The sequence below is a fragment of the Nerophis lumbriciformis genome, linkage group LG34, assembly GCF_033978685.3.
Source record: "Nerophis lumbriciformis linkage group LG34, RoL_Nlum_v2.1, whole genome shotgun sequence".
Taxonomy (NCBI): Eukaryota; Metazoa; Chordata; class Actinopteri; order Syngnathiformes; family Syngnathidae; genus Nerophis; species Nerophis lumbriciformis.
The window spans coordinates 1,445,001-1,465,019 of NC_084581.2; the positions used below are offsets into that span (position 1 = coordinate 1,445,001).

Consider the following 20,019-nt stretch of genomic DNA (forward strand, 5'->3'; position numbering starts at 1 on the left):
TTAACCGGCACTGACGTCTGGTCTGCAGAATACAAAAACAAAATGTCCAAGTAAGCATGTTAAAAGGTCCATTAATAATAGTAATTATAAAAATAATAGAGCAAGAAGATACTTTTCAGTGCACCTACCATTGTAGACTGAAGGGGGCGACATTATCCACGTGATGAGCAAAGTCCACTTGTGTCTGTCCCTCAGCCACAGGAGCGGCTTGACCTTAATGACAGACCATACAAGTCTTCATCATGTTTGTGGGGAAGGCAGCGGCGTCTAGGTTACACATGGGGTTAGCCATATATATTATTTGGGGGGATTACTGTGTAATGGATGCAAGCTCCGGCATCTAAAACCGTTTTAGCATCTGGCTCTTAGCCTCCACTAGGAAATTAGGTTTAAGTTAAGGTCCCCGTCAATAGGAGCAAAGTAGCATCGGGCTAATATTTCCATCTTCAGCAGTGGCGAACAAGTGTTGCCCATTGACTTATTGATTAGACAGTATAATGTATCATTATACAGTGAGGGCCTGCCATCGACCCCCCATCTGTCTCTCTTTCTCACATAACCCACCATCCATCATCATTCATCAGGAGGTTCACTGCCTTTCTTGTTGTTCCCTCCTTCGTTTTTTCTCATTTCTGGTCAGTTTAGTTTGGATGAAAAAAAGGGTGTGATTGTAAGAGAACGGGACGAGATGAGCGTTGTGGCGTATTAATGAAATTAGCACCGTAGTGGGTTTGGGAGTATCAGGCGCCAGGCACCAGGGCTGGGCCAGGGTTAATTAGCTGGCAGCAGGCCTCTAATTGGGTCAGGACCGTGTCAGGCCTCTGGCTCTGGCCCTACAGGGATTGGATTACACCGTCAGGGGACAGACAGTAGGGATGGGGGGAGTAGTGGCGGGTTTGCTTGGAGGGAAGTTTTTTTGGTGGCGGCGAGGATGGCAAGGGAGCTGGAGGATGAGGTGGAGCGAGAGGGAGGAGTGCCTAATCTACCAGCAGAAGGCGCGGACAGGAGGAGGCGGGAGGGCCAACACCCCTTTTAGGATGGATTGGAGTGTGTCTGGGGGGCCCGGGGGGTTGGTTGCTGTGAAAGCGGGGCAGGTGGTTAAGCTTGATATGTGTTGCCATGGCAATGGCAGAGTGGTGTGACACCACATGGGATTTGCTCGCGTTGTTGAGGCGTGGTCTCGATGTCGTACTTGTGTTCCACGTCGCACATTGTTTCATTTTTATTCAACCAAAATTTGTTAGGCTTCATTTACAACTTCTTCCCACTTGATTAGGTATGTTCAAATCCGCGCTAATCTTTGTATGTGTATTGTAATGCAATAGAGCTGTGGACGTCACGTGACTAGTTTTGTTTCATTGCCATGTAGGCAGGAGGCGCAGCAGCTAAAAGGGACAATGTCAGCGTAATGGCTTCAGAGTTAACTGCACAACCAAATGGATATTAAACGATACAACATCAAACCTAACTGGTTAAACATAAACCTACCAATATGGCGTTGTTCTGGTATTGACGGACGTATGCTGAGATGCGTGATATCATCTCCTGGAGCTCTGTATCAACCAGGGGAAAAAAATAAAGCCCAAATTAATTGATGATGTTATCTAGGTATTCTTTAATGTAGTTTTTGTTTATTACCTCTGCCAGGAGGTTTTATATTCACTAGAGTTTGTCTGTCAGTTAGTTAGCAACATTGCTCCTCGAGTTATCACCATATTTTCATGAAACTGACAGGGAATGTCAGAAATGGGATAAGGAACAAGTGATTACATTTTGTGCCTCTGCCAGATTCATTGCTGAATTCAGAATTCTTTACTATTGGGAGATAGAACCTGTCGGAGGTCTGCGCTCTCTGAATACTTTTTCTAGTTGTTTCTTACTTTTATTATATTTAATGCCCATCTGTGGCTTAAGTCTTTCTAAATAGTTCCTTTGAAGTTTCTTTTTCCAGTTTGCTCACGTTTATGCCCAGTGGTCCTATATTTCTTCACAGGCATGTAGCTTAATAGGTCATAAGCGCAGTGATGGGTCCAGACAAGCTACCGAAGCCTTAAAAAAAACCACTTCATTCATCATCTTTGCTTGACTTCATAGTGTCCAGTGGTCTAGTGATGATAGTGTTTTAAACCCAGCCACCTTGCCCGTGAAGCCATGTGAATGCTACGTTCAGAGGTTTTCTTCTCAAAGTCATCTGCTTATTCTTAATTTATAAGGGATCATAATGTTGCCTGAACGCAAAGCAGCTCCTCGTATCTTTTGAAATCCAAACATCAACATAAAAATAAGCTGCTAAAAGTGCTTACTAGGTTCCAAACTTTATGGCACATACTACATCATCCGACATGTCTGCAGCAGAAAAGTCTGGAGGCTGAAACATAATACGCTAAACAGCAACAGATTGGCGGCTGAGAGTGGAGCAATCCTGCGCTATGCGAGAAGTTGCAACGTTGCCAAGCGGAGGTTTTTGTGACGTAAGTGATTGGCGGTGTCATTTGGAGGAAAATCACCACATTCTCCCTTCACCTCCCAACTGGCCCATTTTCTTGTCTCCAAAGTCAATTACAGGACATGAGGGCAAGAGACGGGCGTTTATCACCGCATGTTGGAGCCACAGCTATGTAACAACTACTTAACTAACTATAACATCATTTTACACTCTGTTTTTAGCAAACATTATGTTGTGGTGGCCTGTTGTTTAACAGCAGTAGCTACAGCCATCTTGTGGAGTTCATGAAAAAAACTTCATCAGGAGGTTGCCTACAACCACACCTGGTAATAATGCAAAAGGCTTTCGACTTGGGACAAATTAGAGACCCTAGCAGTTATTTGCTATTTTTTAGAGCATGGAGATAGGAGTTAACTAAAATGAGCTGTTAAGTGGAGCATTCACAGTAAACGCTAAAATAGTGTATGAAAATGTGCATTTGCCAGCACTTTACCAGCAACAGCCAACCACACCTCATCGCAATGCTCCTACAAAATACAAAATCTGGCAAGACATCAACACAGCTCGGGTAATCATCAAAAGCATGTTTATCCTTTTTGTGTTGAACTGTTTAAAGAGCATAATGTTTAAAACATATTTACGGTAATAAAAACAAATGCATTTGTTAACATTGACCATGTGACTACTCTGTGTTAAAATTTCCAAAGATGCTGACAAAAAAAAACATTTTGGATAAGACGTGGAAGGACAAAAAGCTGCAGTGTTTCTTTATAACTAGTCAGTCCCTCCAGAATGTTGCAATCACGCCAATTCACGCAAATTCAATTAATGTCAGAACATTTTGTGTGACGTCGCAACTTTGCCCAATGCCTGCAACTTCTTTGCACATTTTCACCAATCTAATTTGTCTCGGAGCAGTGTTCAAACACGCATGTTAACTGTCTAATCAAAACTTTTGTTTGTTTCTTGTTTAGATGAAGCAAGAACAACAACGTGTAACAATACATCAACACTTTATTGCTTTAATGGCACAATTATCGTCTTCTCGTATATCTGAGACCTGCTTTCTGTTTCTGTCTACAGCGCTAAGCCTTCTGGGTAATGTAAGACATAAACATTTAGTCACACACCGGTGTCCTCACTGTCTAGTTTACATGTATTTGTATATTTATATAGACTCTATTTATACAGGGTAAAACAAGAACATATTTTTATTTGCAATGCTGGCCTAGCAGAGAGGCAGCATTTACATGTTAGAGATGTTTAAGTGTGATAAAAATTGCTATATTGTCTCATTCTCCAACAAAAATTTGCGCTATAGTTTGCTCTCCACATTATACAGATGATGTTGACTTGCAGAGGTAAATGTGTTGGAACATAAATGAATGGTTAGGATGGACAAACAATTTTCAAGCATAAAACATACTCAGAAAATGTCTGCAACTTGTGGACAACAGAGCAAACAGTGGAAAATTCCAAAGTCACTTTTTTATTGAAGACTTTCACGCCGCTAGGACAACTTTTCCAACCCAATCAAACACTTCCGGCTTCACAATAATATCGCTACGCTTTACATTCGGTCTTGGCGTTGTGGCTTGTGCAGCCCTTTGAGACACTTGTGATTTAGGGCTATATAAATAAACATTGATTGATTGATTGATAACCATCCATCCAGCCATCCATCTTCTTTCGCTTATCCGAGGTCGGGTCACGGGGGCAGCAGCCTAAGCAGGGAAGCCCAGACTTCCCTCTCCCCAGCCACTTCGTCCAGCTCTTCCCGGGGGATCCCGAGACGTTCCAGGCCAGCCGGGAGAGATAGTGTCCTGGGTCTACCCCGTGGCTTCCTACCGGTCGGACGTGCCCTAAACACCTCCCTAGGGAGGAGTTTGGGCGGCATCCTGACCAGATGCCCGAACCACCTCATCTGGCTCCTCTCGATGTGGAGGAGCAGCGGCTTTACTTTGAGCTCCCCTCGGATGGCAGAGCTTCTCACCCTATCTCTAAGGGAGAGCCCCGCCACCTGGCGGAGGAAACTCATTTCGGCCACTTGTACCCGTGATCTTGTCCTTTTGGTCATAACCCAAAGCTCATGACCATAGGTGAGGATGGGAATGTAAATCGACCGATAAATTGAGAGCTTTGCCTTCCGGCTCAGCTCCTTCTTCACCACAACGGATCGATACAGCGTCCGCATTACTGAAGACGCCGCACCGTTCCGCCTGCCGATCTCACGATCCACTCTTCTCTCACTCGTGAACAAGACTCTGAGGTACATTAACTCCTCCATTTGGGGTAGGGTCTCCTCCCCAACTTGGAGATGGCACTCCACCCTTTTCCGGGCGAGAACCATGGACTCGGACTTGGAGGTGCTGATTTTCATGCCAGTCGCTTCACACTCGGCTGCAAACCGATCCAGTGAGAGCTGAAGATCCTGGCCAGATGAAGCCATCAGGAACACATCATCTGCAAATAGCAGAGACCTAATCCTGCAGCCACCAAACCGGATACCCTCAACGCCTTGCCTGGCCTAGAAATTCTGTCCGTAAAAGTTATGAACAGAATCTGTGACAAAGGGCAGCCGTGGCGGAGTCCAACCCTCACTGGAAACGTGTCCGACTTACTACCGGCAATGCGGACCAAGCTCTGACACTGATCGTACAGGGAGCGGACTGCCACAATCAGACAGTCCGATACCCCATACTCTCTGAGCACTCCCCACAGGACTTCCCGAGGGACACGGTCGAATGCCTTCTCCAAGTCCACAAAGCACATGTAGACTGGTTGGGCAAACTCCCATGCACCCTCAAGGACCCTGCCGAGAGTATAGAGCTGGTCCACAGTTCCACGACCAGGACGAAAACCACACTGTTCCTCCTGAATCCGAGGTTCGACTATCCGGCGTAGTCTCCTCTCCAGTACACCTGAATAGACCTTATAGGGAAGGCTGAGGAGTGTGATCCCACGATAGTTAGAACACACCCTCCGGTTCCCCTTCTTAAAGAGAGGAACCACCACCCCGGTCTGCCAATCCAGAGGTACCGCCCCCGATGTCCACGCGATGCTGCAGAGTCTTGTCAACCAAGACAGCCCCACAGCATCCAGAGCCTTAAGGAACTCCAGGCGGATCTCATCCACCCCCGGGGCCTTGCCACCGAGGAGCTTTTTAACTACCTGAGCAACCTCAGCCCCCGAAATAGGAGAGCCCACCACAGATTCCCCAGGCACTGCTTCCTCATAGGAAGACGTGTTGGTGGGATTGAGGAGGTCTTCGAAGTATTCCCTCCACCAATCCACAACATGCGCAGCGAGGTCTAACTACATAACAAAATTAAAACATGTTTTACATTACGATCTTGCTTTGTCAAAGGCGTTTTGTAATGTAATATGATATTTATATCTAAATGAATGCTTGTACATCAATTGAGGAATAGGACATTGTGTGGCAGATTTAGGCACATCGAGGCGTGTCACCCACTGCCCATGAGGAACCAGAGACCACCAGCTGTCATCATGAGCTTCGCAAACAGAAAAAAGAAAATCGCACTATTAAGGCAAGGACGCAAACTTAAAGGTACAGATGTTTTCATAAATGAACATTTGACCAGGAAAAATGCTGACATCGCAAGGATCGCACGACAACTTAAAAGGCAAAGCAAGATTCAACAAACCTGGGTAACGAACTGTAAGATATCATTAAATTCAATGGTACGCCGGAGGAAGCAAAAGTCTTGGTGATAAGGAACATAGAAGATCTTGATAAGTATTGACATTAATGCAGTACTTGGTATTAATGTAGCTTTGTGACCTTTACATCATCTCAATGCTACCCACACCAAGAACACAGACCACACCAAGTATTGATATGGACATGTTACAGAAGATCCTACAACATCAACAAAAAGAACTGGACATGTGTAAGCATCAAGAGCACGCCACAACAGAGACTGATATGGAGATAGACCCTGATAATAATTTTTTCTCTGCGATTGAAAACAAATTCATAAAATCACAATTTGATTCAATGATGCTGAAAAAATAAACCTCAAAACATAGCAACTTTTACCGCAACTTGTCTGAAAAAGCTGCTGCAATTTCAGGCATTGTAGGGCGCAACAATCACAAAAAAGCCTTCAAATTCCTTCATGAGTGACCAGTGGCTTGGCATTAACTTTTATTTTTGAATCTTTTTTTGGGAATTTTTTTTGTTAATAACTAGGTTTTCGTTAATGTACTTTGACAACAAATGCAAGAATTTGTGTTATTTGTTTTTCTAGCGTCCTAGAATTACCTCACAATTTAGCTCTTTCTCTTTTTCCCGCGCCCGGCCTGAATTTAGCGCATTGACCCGGACGCGAGTCCCTTCAATAGCTCCCCAGGGTGTTCCTCCCTTATTCGGCGCTTCTATTAGTTCCTCTTTAACACCTCAGCAGGCCCTGACCTTGCTGGAGCTGCTGCACTAAAGGGTCAGGAGTCACGGTTCAGTCAGAGTGCACATTAGCATAGAATGCTGCCAGCTAAGAAGACTAGATCCTTTGGGTGTTGTGGGTCTGTTGGGCCGTACTACCAGTTCTCCATTGGCAGTTTGCACCAAATTATGTTTATTTGACTGCTTCTTGGCCATAATTTGTTTTGATTCTGGACATCAGGCTGAGGCTCACTTTGGTAGACCAAGTTTGCCTCTCTCCCATCGGGACTCTCTTGTAACCTTTCCCTTACCCTAGACCTGGACACACTCAGGACTGTGACCCCTCAACACTGGCACCATAGTGCTGCCGTCAGCGGATCGATGGCAGCCCTCGATCCTTCTCTCGACACGCCATTGTCAGATTACGTTAATTCTTTATCAAGCGGACATCAGGCTGTTGTGTATCACAGGAACACGTAACGTCCACAAACTACCCCACTACAGTCTAAAGTGACATTGCGATTTTTTTTCTTTCACGTTGTCCTGCTTATTGCTCATAATTAGCAGCCCGTACAAAGAGGGCAGATCAGCCGAATGAAGGCGGCTTTAAAAGGATTGAACCCTGAGCTGATCTTCTTAGGTGAAAGGGTCTTTATGCTGAATAATATAGCTGATTGAAGACCGCATTGATTAACACATTGTGGATAACCTCGGAATGAAAATGGCTGACGATGACTAGCAAAGTGCTCTTATTGATTTCTGCTGCTTTCCCCCTGCAGATAAGGAGAGTCTGATCACGGAAAGCGGCAAGCTTCACACCTTGGATGTCTTGTTGAGTCGACTAAAGGCACAGGGACATCGAGTCCTTATCTACTCCCAAATGACTCGCATGATTGACCTGCTCGAGGTATACCCCACCACACACACACACACACACACACACACACACACACACACACACACACACACACACACAATGGTGGTTTAAATCTATTCTTAAACTTCATCCATTAGCAATAATTACGATTCATGTATTTTTCAGTTGACACGAAGGCCGCCAACTGAAAGTGCTGTCAAGCAATTTATAAAAGCGAATAATTAATTAAGATCTGTAATTAATTCATGTTTTTAATCTTTTTAACCCCACCCAAAATGATAAGAAAAGCCTTCAATTTTAGGTATTTTCATTTAAATCCATTACATTATTATAAAGCTAGATAAATAACCCAAAAACGTAGCTTTATTAAGTCATTTTTTAAACTGTCTTGAACAGATACAGTCTGTTTTATTACTACAATAAAACAAAGTTCATATACAGTGCTGAAGTTAACACAAACATTTTATATGTATTTTATGTACCATGAGTGGTCGTCAGACAGTGATACCTAAAATGTCAATCAACTCAGCTGTCTGTGTGAAAGTCATGCTTTTTGTGTGAATGCTGAGACGCATAATCACACTTATATATAGTTACACTTGTTGTTCACAATCAACTCATCAGTATAGTTGGGCATTGTTTAAATTTGAACAATTCAGTTCCAAATCTGATTCCTCTTTTCGATTCCAGTTCCTAACCATTGTCGGTTGCGATTCTTAAAAGAGCCATATGTAACAATTTCATGTCAAGTCGTCATTAAATGGCCCCGATATGTCAAAAGGCATTAATAAATCATGTTCTTTTCGAATACTTCTATAACTGATAACAGTAGTTCAGCCGGGATATGCTCATTTTAAAATTAGATTTACAGCCCCGAAATCTTGTTATTACGGTAATTTCATTTCGATGCCCCGCCCTCCACCGTTTGACCAATTAGAACATTTGTGAGTGTGTTACATCCACGTTGCCAGGTATGCACCGCTATCTTTGTCTAGCTACTGCTACTGGTAAAGTTACTAAACATGTCAGACCTTAGTATATCCAAAAGGTCTCGTTACAATTATCAAATTATTCATGACAAAGCCAGGAACAAAACAAGGATTTGCATCGGGTATGCCTTTGAAAGATGGAGACGATTGAAGGCGGAGAAGATTTTTTAATCTAATGCCAAACTTGTTAATTCCCTCGTTGGTAGGTAAGTAAGGCATTTACGTTTTCTTATTACTTGTAATAAATGGAAATTGACATTTTGTATGTAAACTATCTTGTCCAATACAGTCTATGATCTTGTCTAACAAAGCTAGTATGTTTGTGCAACAAATGCTTAGCATGCTCGCCCGGTCAACTAATACCTTTTTAATGTCTTTTTTGTTGGCGGAAGCTATTTTGTCTTCATTGGCGGCTGTGTCTTTTTCGTTGGTGGCATTTGTTGGTGGCGACTATCTCCTGTTCGTTGGCGATGGCTGTTTGTTCTTTGTTGGTGGCGGGTATTTTTTCTCTGTTTGCAATGGCTATTTCCTCTTTGTTGGCGGCGGTTGTTTCTTTGTTGGCAGTGGCTGTTTCCTCGTCAATGATGGCGGCTGTTTCTTCTTTGTTGGTGGCGGCTATTTCCTCTTCAGGAATATGTATTTTTTGTTGGTCACATTGGCAGCGGATATGTCTTCTTTGTTGGTGGCGACTATTTCCTCTTTGTTGGCGATGGCTGTTTCTTCTTCGTTGGCAGCGGGTATTTTTTCACTGTTTGAAGTGGCTATTTCCTCTTTGTTGGTGGCTGCTATTTCTTCTTTTTTGGTGTTGGCTATTCCTTTTTCGTTAGCAGCATCTATTTCCTCTATTTTGGCGGGGGCAGTGTCTTCTTCATTTCTTCTGTGTTGGCGGCGGTCATTACCTCTTCGTTGACAGCTGCCATTTCTTCTTTGTTTACACTACTCAGTGTAGCTCAATCAAATTGAACAGTTTAGGTGTTGAACATCATAACTTTATTCTGAAGCTGATTTCATAAGCGTTTGATATGTAGACCACCTGTGACACGGCATATGTCAAGTCGGTCAAGCTCTTGCCAAACATGCTGTAGCACATCTTGGGTAACATTATCAGTGCGTAAGAGATTCTCTGCTTGAGTTTATCAATGCTAGCAGAAAGAGGGGGGACATCTTGATCTTTTTCTTTTGAGGTTATTTAAACAAGAATTGCCAAAATTATCGGCCTGCGAAATCTCGTCAAATTTTTGGGGACACCCTGTATTGGTTCATAAAAGACTGTTCGAAGAGATCTACCTTTTCTTTTTTGACTTTCTCTTGTACTCTGAATCATTTAAAGTAAAAAACTATAATTATTTTACCTGTGAACAACATGAAAGCAATGTAAAATCAGAAGATGGTCTGTCAATTATAAATTTCAATAGTCGAAGCATGTACACTAACTTTGAGGCTATCAAGGATTACTTGAAAGAATTTAGTCATCCATTTACCATTATTGCAATTACTGAAACCTGGTTCAACAATGATAAAGGTATTTATTTTAGTCTGAATGACTATGAATTAAGATACATAAACAGAATAAATAAAATAGGAGGAGGCGTCGCATTGCACATTCATAAATCTGTTACATTTAAAGTTTTAACAAACATGACCATAGCAGTCGATGGATTATTTGAATGTTTAACAGTGGAAATCCTAAATGACAAAAAGACAAATATCTTCATGAGTTGTGTATACCGGGCACCTGGTTCAAGCATAGAAACTTTCAATGAGTGGATGGGTAAACTATTTTCCTCTGTGAACCATAAAACCATATTTATCTGTGGTGATTTTAACATTGATTTGTTAAACTCAACCAAGCAAAAACATGTTGATGACTTCATTGACACAATGTACAGCTTGTCTCTATATCCAACCATAACCAAACCAAGCAGAATAACAACACATAGTGCCACAATCACCGACAACATTTTTACTAACATTATGGGAAATCAAGTCACCAGTGGCCTATTTATATGTGATATCACTGACCATTTACCTGTTTTTACTTTAAATGACTGTCATCTCAAGAAAACCAAAGACACAATGACAAAAATCTCTAAACGAATAACAACTTGAGGAAACAATCTGTGCCCTAAACCAGTGGTTCTCAACCTTTTTTCAGTGATGTACCCCCTGTGAATTTTTTTTTAATTCAAGTACCCCCTAATAAGAGCAAAGCATTTTTGGTTGAAAAAAAGAGATAAAGAAGTAAAATACAGCACTATGTCATCAGTTTCTGATTTATTAAATTGTATAACAGTGCAAAATATTGCTCATTTGTAGTGGTCTTTCTTGAACTATTTGGAAAAAAAGATATAAAAATAACTAAAAACTTGTTGAAAAATAAACAAGTGATTCAATTATAAATAAAGATTTCTACACATAGAAGTAATCATCAACTTAAAGTGCTCTCTTTGGGGATTGTAATAGAGATCCATCTGGATTCATGAACTTAATTCTAAACATTCCTTCACAAAAAAAGAAATCTTTAACATCAATATTTATGGAACATGTCCACAAAAAATCTAGCTGTCAACACTGAACATTGTTGTATTTCTTTTCACAGTTCTTTTTGACAGACATTTTAGTGAGGGTCAAACCATCATGGCATGGGGGAAACTCTGGGTTCATGGTAATGAATGGAATAGCTTACTTGATTTGATGTTCAGTTTATGAACTTACATTCATATTTTGTTGAAGTATTATTCAATAAATATATTTATAAAGGATTTTTTGAATTGTTGCTATTTTTAGAATATTTAAAAAAAAATCTCATGTACCCCTTGGCATACCTTCAAGTACCCCCAGGGGTACGCGTACCCCCATTTGAGAACCACTGCCCAAACAATAGTTTAGTAGTTCAGGATTGGACTTCAGTATACAGAGAACCAAATGTGGACAGTGCTTATTGTAATTTTTTAGACATCTTTACTTCCCTGCATTATAAACATTGCCCCGTGAAAGAATATTTTATAAAAGGAAAAAATAAAAATAGCCTTTTCATCACAAAAGGGATAATTAATGCCTGTAAAAAGAAAAACAATCTCTACAAACTTTTCATCAAAATAAAAACAAAAGAAGTCGAACAACGATCCATAAGTACAAAAATAAAATAACTGATATTATAAGAACAAGCAAACGGTTATATTATCAAAAAAAACTATATGAAAACAAAAACAATATAAAAGGAACTTGGGATGTTTTGAATAGTCTAATCAAACAAGGATATTGAAAGCTGACATATCCTGATTACTTTATTGATGAAAACGGTAAAGATTATAATATGAGTAATATAGTGAATAAGTTCAATAGTTTTTTTGTAAATGTTGGTTCTAAATTGGCTGTTGATATCCCAGACAATGGAGTTACAAAATCAACTATTGAACAGAATTCTTTGTCATTCTTCCTCTCAGCTACAAATGAGCAGGAAGTGACAAACATTGTGCGGAAGTGTAAAAGTAAGTGCTCCACTGACTGCCATGATATCAACATGATATTGGTTCAAAAAGTTATACTGAATATTGTAAAACCCTTAACTTATATATGTAACCTATCATTCCAGACTGGCTGCTTTCCAAGTCAAATGAAAATCGCTAAGGTAACTCCGCTCTTCAAAAGGGACAGCAAACACGCTTTCACCAATTACAGACCAATATCTCTTTTGCCTCAGTTCTCAAAAATCTTAGAGAAGCTATTTAACTCTCGACTTGAATCTTTTCTTGAGAAGCATCATATAATCAATGACGGTCAGTATGGCTTTAGGTCCAAACCAACAACCTCAATGGCGATAACAGAAGCTATTGAAGAAATTACTAATGCACTGAAGCATAAAAGATATGCAGTTGGTATTTTTATTGATCTAAAGAAAGCCTTTGATACCATTAATCATTCAATTCTACTAGATAAAATGGAAATATATGGAATTAGGGGGCTGGCTGGTGAATGGTTAAAAAGTTATTTAACAGGGACGGTACAGTTTGTAAAAATAGGTACATTTTTATCTGATACTCTTGGCATTGCTTGTGGTGTCCCCCAAGGGTCCGTGTTGGGGCCAAAAATGTTTAATGTATATATTAATGATATGTTTAATGCATCCAAAGTACTGAAATGTATACTATTTGCAGACGACACAAATATATTCTACAGTAGTGATGACTATAATGAGCTCATAAATACAGTAAACACAGTCCTAAACATAGTAAAAAAAATGGGTGGACACAAATAAATTATCTTTGAATATAAATAAAACTAAGATAGTGATTGATTGATTGATTGAAACTTTTATTAGTAGATTGCACAGTGAAGTACATATTCCGTACAATTGACCACTAAATGGTAACACCCGAATAAGTTTTTCAACTTGTTTAAGTCGGGGTCCACTTAAATTGATTCATGATACAGATATATACTATTTTCATAATACAGTCATCACACAAGATTATCATCAGAGTATATACATTGAATTATTTACATTATTTACAATCTGGGGTGTGGGATATGGAAGGGGGCGGGGGATATCAACAGCCAATTTAGAACCAACATTTACAAAAAAACGATTGAACTTATTCACTACATTACTCATATTATAATCTTTACCGTTTTCATCAATAAAGTAATCAGGATATGTCAGCTTTGAATATCCTTGTTTGATTAGACTATTCAAAACATCCCAAGTTCCTTTTATATTGTTTTTGTTTTCATATAGTTTTTTTTGATAATATAACCGTTTGCTTGTTCACACTTCAGTCATCAACAATTGCATCATCAGAGAAATTGACATTGGAACAGTGTAGGTCTGACTTGGTAGGATATGTACAGCAAGTAGTGGACACAGAGAGAGAGATCAGAAATTATAAGAAAAAGTGTCTACATTTGATTATTTACATTTGATTATTTACAATCCGATGAGGAAGGGAGGGTGTTAGTTTAGGGTTGAAGTTGCCTGGAGGTGTTCTTTTAGTGCGGTTTTGAAGGAGGATAGAAATGCCCTCTCTTTTACACCTGTTGGGAGTGCATTCCACATTGATGTGGCATAGAAAGAGAATGAGTTAAGACCTTTGTTAGATCGGAATCTGGGTTTAACGTGGTTAGGAGCTCCCCCTGGTGTTGTGGTTATTGCGGTCATTTACGTTAAGGAAGTAGTTTGACATGTACTTCGGTATCAGGGAGGCGTAGCGGATTTTATAAACAAGGCTCAGTGCAAGTTGTTTGACTCTGTCCTCCACCCTGAGCCAGCCCACTTTGGAGAGGTGGGTAGGAGTGAGGTGTGATTTGGGGTGGAGGTCTAGAAGTAATCTGACTAGCTTGTTCTGGGATGTTTGGAGTCTAGATTTGAGGGTTTTGGAGGTGCTAAGGTACCAGGAGGTGCATGCGTAACCAAAAAAGGGTTGAACGAGAGTTCCCGCCAGAATCTTCATGGTGCTTTTGTTGACCAGAGAGGAGATTCTATAGAGAAATCTCGTTCATTGGTTGACCTTTTTGATTACTTTGGTTGCCATTTTATCACAGGAAAGATTAGCCTCTAAAATGGAACCTAGGTAGATGACCTCATCCTTCCTGGTGATAACAATGTCACCCACTTTTATAGTGAAGTCACTGACTTTCTTAAGGTTGATGTTTGGAAATCGCAACATAACGTCTGAATAGAAAATAAGTATTGATGGTATCCAAATTGAAATCGTAAATGAGAATATATTTTTGTGATTAATAATTGATTGTAAACTATCATGGAAACCTCATGTCAGACACATTAAAACAAAAATCTCCAAAAGCCTCTCAATTATAAACAAAGCAAAACTATACCTCAATGAAAATGCACTCCGTACTTTATACTGTACCTTGGTACTCCCATACCTTACATACTGTGTTGAAGTATGGGGGAATACTTACCACAACACAATTCATCCTCTGATCATATTACAAAAAAGAGCAGTGCGGATCATTCACAGCGTTGGTTATTTAGAACATACTCACAATCTGTTTATGCAATCAAAGTTGCTCAAATTTGATGACCTTGTTAAATATAATACATTAATAATCTTATATAAAGCATTTAACAAATTATTGCCGCCTAATCTACAACGGTTTTTTTATAAGACGAGTGCTGGCTCATAACTTCAGAGGCTTTGGATATTTCTTATTGCCGAGAGCTCAAAGCACTCGTAAACGTTTTTGTGTGTCTGTATGCGGAGTAAAACTATGGAACAAGCTATGTAACTATAGCTGAAAAAATAGTACAATTGCAATAGGAGAGACTATTCATCCCTGAACACCATGGAGTTCATGTAGGCATTATGATGCAGTTACATTATTATATCAACTATCAGAGACAGAAACTCTTCATTTAACATAATGTCCTTTTTTGCTGCTTCAACACAGAAAAAGGTAAAGTGAAATAACAGACAGACAAGGCTTTGCTGTCCGTAACACACACACACACACGCACGCACGCACGCACGCACGCACGCACGCACACACACAACACCGCAAAATGAGCTAAAGTTGCGCTAAAAGCTAATTAGCCTTCAACTCAAGCTAGGACTGCAAGCGAGCTGAGCTGCAGTTTATATTTCTAGAACGTCAACGGGCTTATAGTGATGTCACTAATAGTTGACTGGGAGGTATTTATTATAATTTGGGGAGAGTCCGCTGCCTGATGCTTACCTGCTAAACACCTACCTGCTCGACGCTGGAGCACTGACTCCATGCGCTCTGAATCCGCACTGCTGATTGGCTGTTACCGCTCTGAATACGCACTGCTGATTGGCTGTTACCGCTCTGCGTGTAACCAATCACATACCTGCCAACTACTCCGGTTTTCCTGTAATTAGTACAGTTTTCATCAACCTATTCCGGGTTACGGTTGCAGTGATAAAAAATACGGTTTTTCATTAATTAAAAAAAAAATAATTTTTTTTTAAGTTTTATTCACGAAATCGCGTAACAATGACAATCGACACTGCTTCCCGTAACTTCCTATCGAGCCATTCCGAATGCCATGCGCGAGGCTTTTTATAGCACCAGTTGCCATTGTTTCCAAACGAGCGAACGATCATGGAATCAGCCGGAGAAAAATCGCAAACGAGTCTTAAACCGAAAAGAAAACTGCAGTCATTCCGTGAAGAATATTCAAAAGCATATCCGGGAATAATTATCCGTTCCAAAAAGGGTGAAAACTACGCGAATTGCACCTTGTGCAGACAAGATTTTTCGATCGGACACGGAGGAATTAGCGATGTAAAAGACCACGTTGGGACCCCTGGACCCTGGCTACTAGGTTTTTCTGATTTCAAAAGTTGGCAGGTATGCAATCAGATGGTTGTGTGGGTGGGACAATGCTGGGTGCTGTGTAGAGTACTGACAAAGACAGAGGCAGAACGAAGCGGAGCAGCTTGTAAAGACTTTAGCTTAGGCGGCTACTTAATATGTTCGTGTGGAAACTCGTTCGGTACACCTCCGAACCGAACTGAAACCCCCGAACCGAAACCCCCGTACCGAAACGGTTCAATACAAATACACGTACCGTTACACCCCTACGAGTTAGGCTATAATTAGATAATTTACAGTAATCGGGAGGTGAAAAAAACTATAATAAACTATCAGGTGAAACCCCAGCCTTGTTTTTTAACTGGTTCACCGAGAAGTTCCTCCGAGTCTCTAATCAGCCTGCTGCTTCCTCGTTGGTGCGCCCATTAGGCAGCTAATGAGCAGGTCAGGGTTAATTAGCAGGCGTCTTTTCTGGAGGGGAGTGCCATAATCAGATGGGGGAGGGGTAGTAACGAGAGTGGCAAGAAGCCTCAGGGTTGAAAAAAGAGAGTTGGAACTGGAAAAAACTAATAAAATAAGATGAATTACTACAATTAACAATGTTTTTCTAAAGCCTTTGTTGCCTCCATATTTGTCACTAACATCACTATGGAGCCAGGTTTCATTATATTTGATGGCTAGGTGTAGCAGGCACCAGGTTGTTAAAGACCGTCTTCCTGTGCGTCTGGAGAACTCTGGTTTTATCTCACTAAGGTGGCATGTTGTTGCTAGTGACCTCATAGTGTCATAATAGATGGCGTTGACAGCGTTCCCTCCACTAATGAGTTAAAGAGGCCCGCTATGAGAATCGCACATTTGCCCGCCTCAGTTGTAGCTGCTTGTAGATGAAAGTCCTGCAGATGGAGTTGATTTTGAGAGGAACACTAATCTCCGTCATCATCCTTATTTTCATTGCTGGTCCAGTTGTTTCACACTGCAAACATGTTGCAGGAGGTGATGGATCGCGGAGACCTTGGTGGCCTGAAGAAGAATAACAGTGCTGCTGGGTTGCTGCAACCCAACTGTGTTGGCGTTGGCAGTGGGGTTCTCACGGAGTGTTGGGAATTCTTGCAACATGCCTGAATTGGGGATGGAGCTAATTGAAGAGTTGTCTGCTAAATAAACACACCCTCCATCAGAGTCTTACTGGAGCACACGGGACCCCATATAGCTGCCCAGGATATGCCTGTAGATCAGGGGTGTCAAACTCATTTTTAGCTCAAGGGACGCATGGAGCAAAATCTATTCCCACTTGGGGCCCATCGGCCTGGTAAAATCATGACATTAAAACTTAAAAATAAAGACAACTTTAGATTGTTTTCTTCATCTTACTTCAACCAAAAATAGAACTTTATATATTACAATTATAATATAAACAAAACAATTATCAAAATGACACCATAGTAGCCAAATTAAAGGTAACATAACTACAAACTTAACCAATGTGAACATTGGTTAAGTATGAAATAAAATAGAACAAACAAGTGTAGAGACATACATTTTTACAATGGAGTTCAGTGTGCTCATCGTGTCGTCAACAAATTGCGAGCACTGCACGGAATTTTACCTACAAAGATGATGATCAAGTTGACTTAAGTCTTTGCATCTTACTGTTTCGTTATTTTATCCATTAAGTGGATAATTTACAATAAAAGAAGGTATTGTGCGTAGCAACACCATTATTCATCTGCAAGCAACAAAAGGAGCAGCTGATTGCTTGCACCTGCGTTGATTGGAGTAGCAGCAGCCAATCCAGAGGACGTTTAAAGTCAGCTGACACACCATCTTTAAACAGTGTCATGTGTGATGTGTGATGTGGGTGGCACTGGAATTGCTATTGCGACATCCAGAGGACACATTTAGAACAGCAGTTTCTTTCACAAAAAAAATGCAGCTAATTTTTATACTTAGCAAACTCATCTTGCCGGTCGCGTGCAGGATTTAACCTACAAACCCCGTTTCCATATGAGTTGGGAAATTGTGTTAGATGTAAATATAAACGGAACACATCCATCCATCCATTTTCTACCGCTTATTCCCTTTGGGGTCGCGGGGGGCGCTGGAGCCTATCTCAGCTACAATCGGGCAGAAGGCGGATGCACTACATAGACAAGATATTTGATGTTCAAACTCATAACCTTTATTTTTTTTTTGCAAATAATAATTAACTTATAATTTCATGGCTGCAACACGTGCCAAAGTAGTTGGGAAAGGGCATGTTCACCACTGTGTTACATGGCCTTTCCTTTTAACAACACTCAGTAAACGTTTGGGAACTGAGGAGACACATTTTTTAAGCTTCTCAGGTGGAATTCTTTCCCATTCTTGCTTGATGTACAGCTTAAGTTGTTCAACAGTCCGGGGGTCTTAAAAAAAGATCACAGACATGCTGACAAACAAGGTCACTACCCCAGCAACTGGCCGACTCGCAGCACCTCGGAATACCTTGCAGCACCAAGCTACCACAATACACGCAGGGACTAGGCCCAACAGGCCCCAACCAAGACGGGCACCCGGAAGGGATGGGCAGCGGGACCCAGGAGCTCCAGACACGCAGTTCGGATGCAGTAGCCTGAGGCGTCGACCCCCGTCTGACAGGCAGGCCCAGAGCGTACCCCCAGAAATATACATACATACATACATATATACATACACATACACACATACATGTATACATACCCACACATACACATATATACATATACATACACATATGTACACATACACATACATATACATACATACATACACACACATATACATACATATACACAGTTCGTCAGCCCCGACAGCCATCACGTGCGCGCGCTGCCACCAGTCACAACATCAGCCACACCCCTGCACCAGACCCAGCAGCCACGGGCGCCCACACCACAAACAAACGGCAGCAGAAACAGCAGCCGCAATAACCCCAGACAGCCAGCACCAGCCAATCAAATCAAAGCGATCAAAAAAAAAACTGCGACCAGCAACCACACGCCACCAGGACCACGGAGACCAGCCGGCGCCAGCCCGCCAGTCAGCCCGAACGCCAACACGCAAACAAGAGACACCAACAACCACCCCAACCAAAAGTCGCCCCACCCCAACCCAAACCCGCACAAACACACCACCGCCCAAACAACCGAGACACAGCATCCAGACCAGACACGGGGGCTGCGCCGCCACCACATCAAGTCACCAACAGAGACCCCACAGCGCAAGGTCGGGCCACACGGGCACGGACCCCACCCAACAGGAAGTGAGACCCACGCGACGCCACACACAAATAAATAAGATTTAAAAAAAAAAAAAAAAAAAATAAAATAAAATAAAAATAAGTAAATAATAAAAATAAAAATAATAAATACATAAAAAATAAAAAATATATATAACAATAATAAATGAATAAAATCCTGGCAGGCCACCAGACCGCAGTCCCCGCCGGCCGACGAGGCAATGAGGGGTGCGCCGAACCCCAAACCCCCCATGCATGTGTACAAGGCCCCCAGAGTGTCTACTGTGTAGTTAAAATTAGGAGGTCAGCCGTTACAGCCGACCTCCAGTCCCTATTGATGTGTGTACTGTAGCGTGAGTGAGATATGTATGCTTGTGGGAACTAATAATGCGATTAAAATTGGGGGACATCAAGGTCATGCTGGCCTTGTTTGTCAGCATGTCTGTGATCTTCTTTTAATTCTTTTTTTTAAATTAATTAATTAATTTATTTATTTATTTTTTAAATATATTTTATTAATATTATTTTTTAATTTTTCCCCTCCCTCGGGGGGGGGGGGGGGGGGTGGGGGGGGGGCTCGGCGGGGCGGTTGCTGGTTGTTCCATCTCCATCGTTGGGGTCCCTGCGGGTGGGGTGGGTGGTTCCCGTGGCCCTGTGCCTGGGTGGTCCTGCGGCGGCCGATTTGGGTGGGGTGGCCGGGGGATGGCTTCGCCGCGCTCTCCGGGGGTATGGGGTGGGCTCGTGGGG

At 41.6% G+C, this 20,019-nt stretch overlaps 1 protein-coding gene across 3 annotated transcripts in view; it reads left to right on the forward strand.

The window, feature by feature from the left end:
- ino80 (INO80 complex ATPase subunit) overlaps positions 1–20,019 on the forward strand; it is a 64,836-nt gene that overhangs the window by 31,800 nt on the left and 13,017 nt on the right. For all 3 annotated transcript variants that reach the window (XM_061929042.1, XM_061929041.1, XM_061929040.1), the window contains exon 28: positions 7,631–7,758. In XM_061929042.1, coding sequence (XP_061785026.1) covers positions 7,631–7,758 — 128 coding nt within the window. The remainder of the gene's footprint in view (positions 1–7,630; positions 7,759–20,019) is intronic.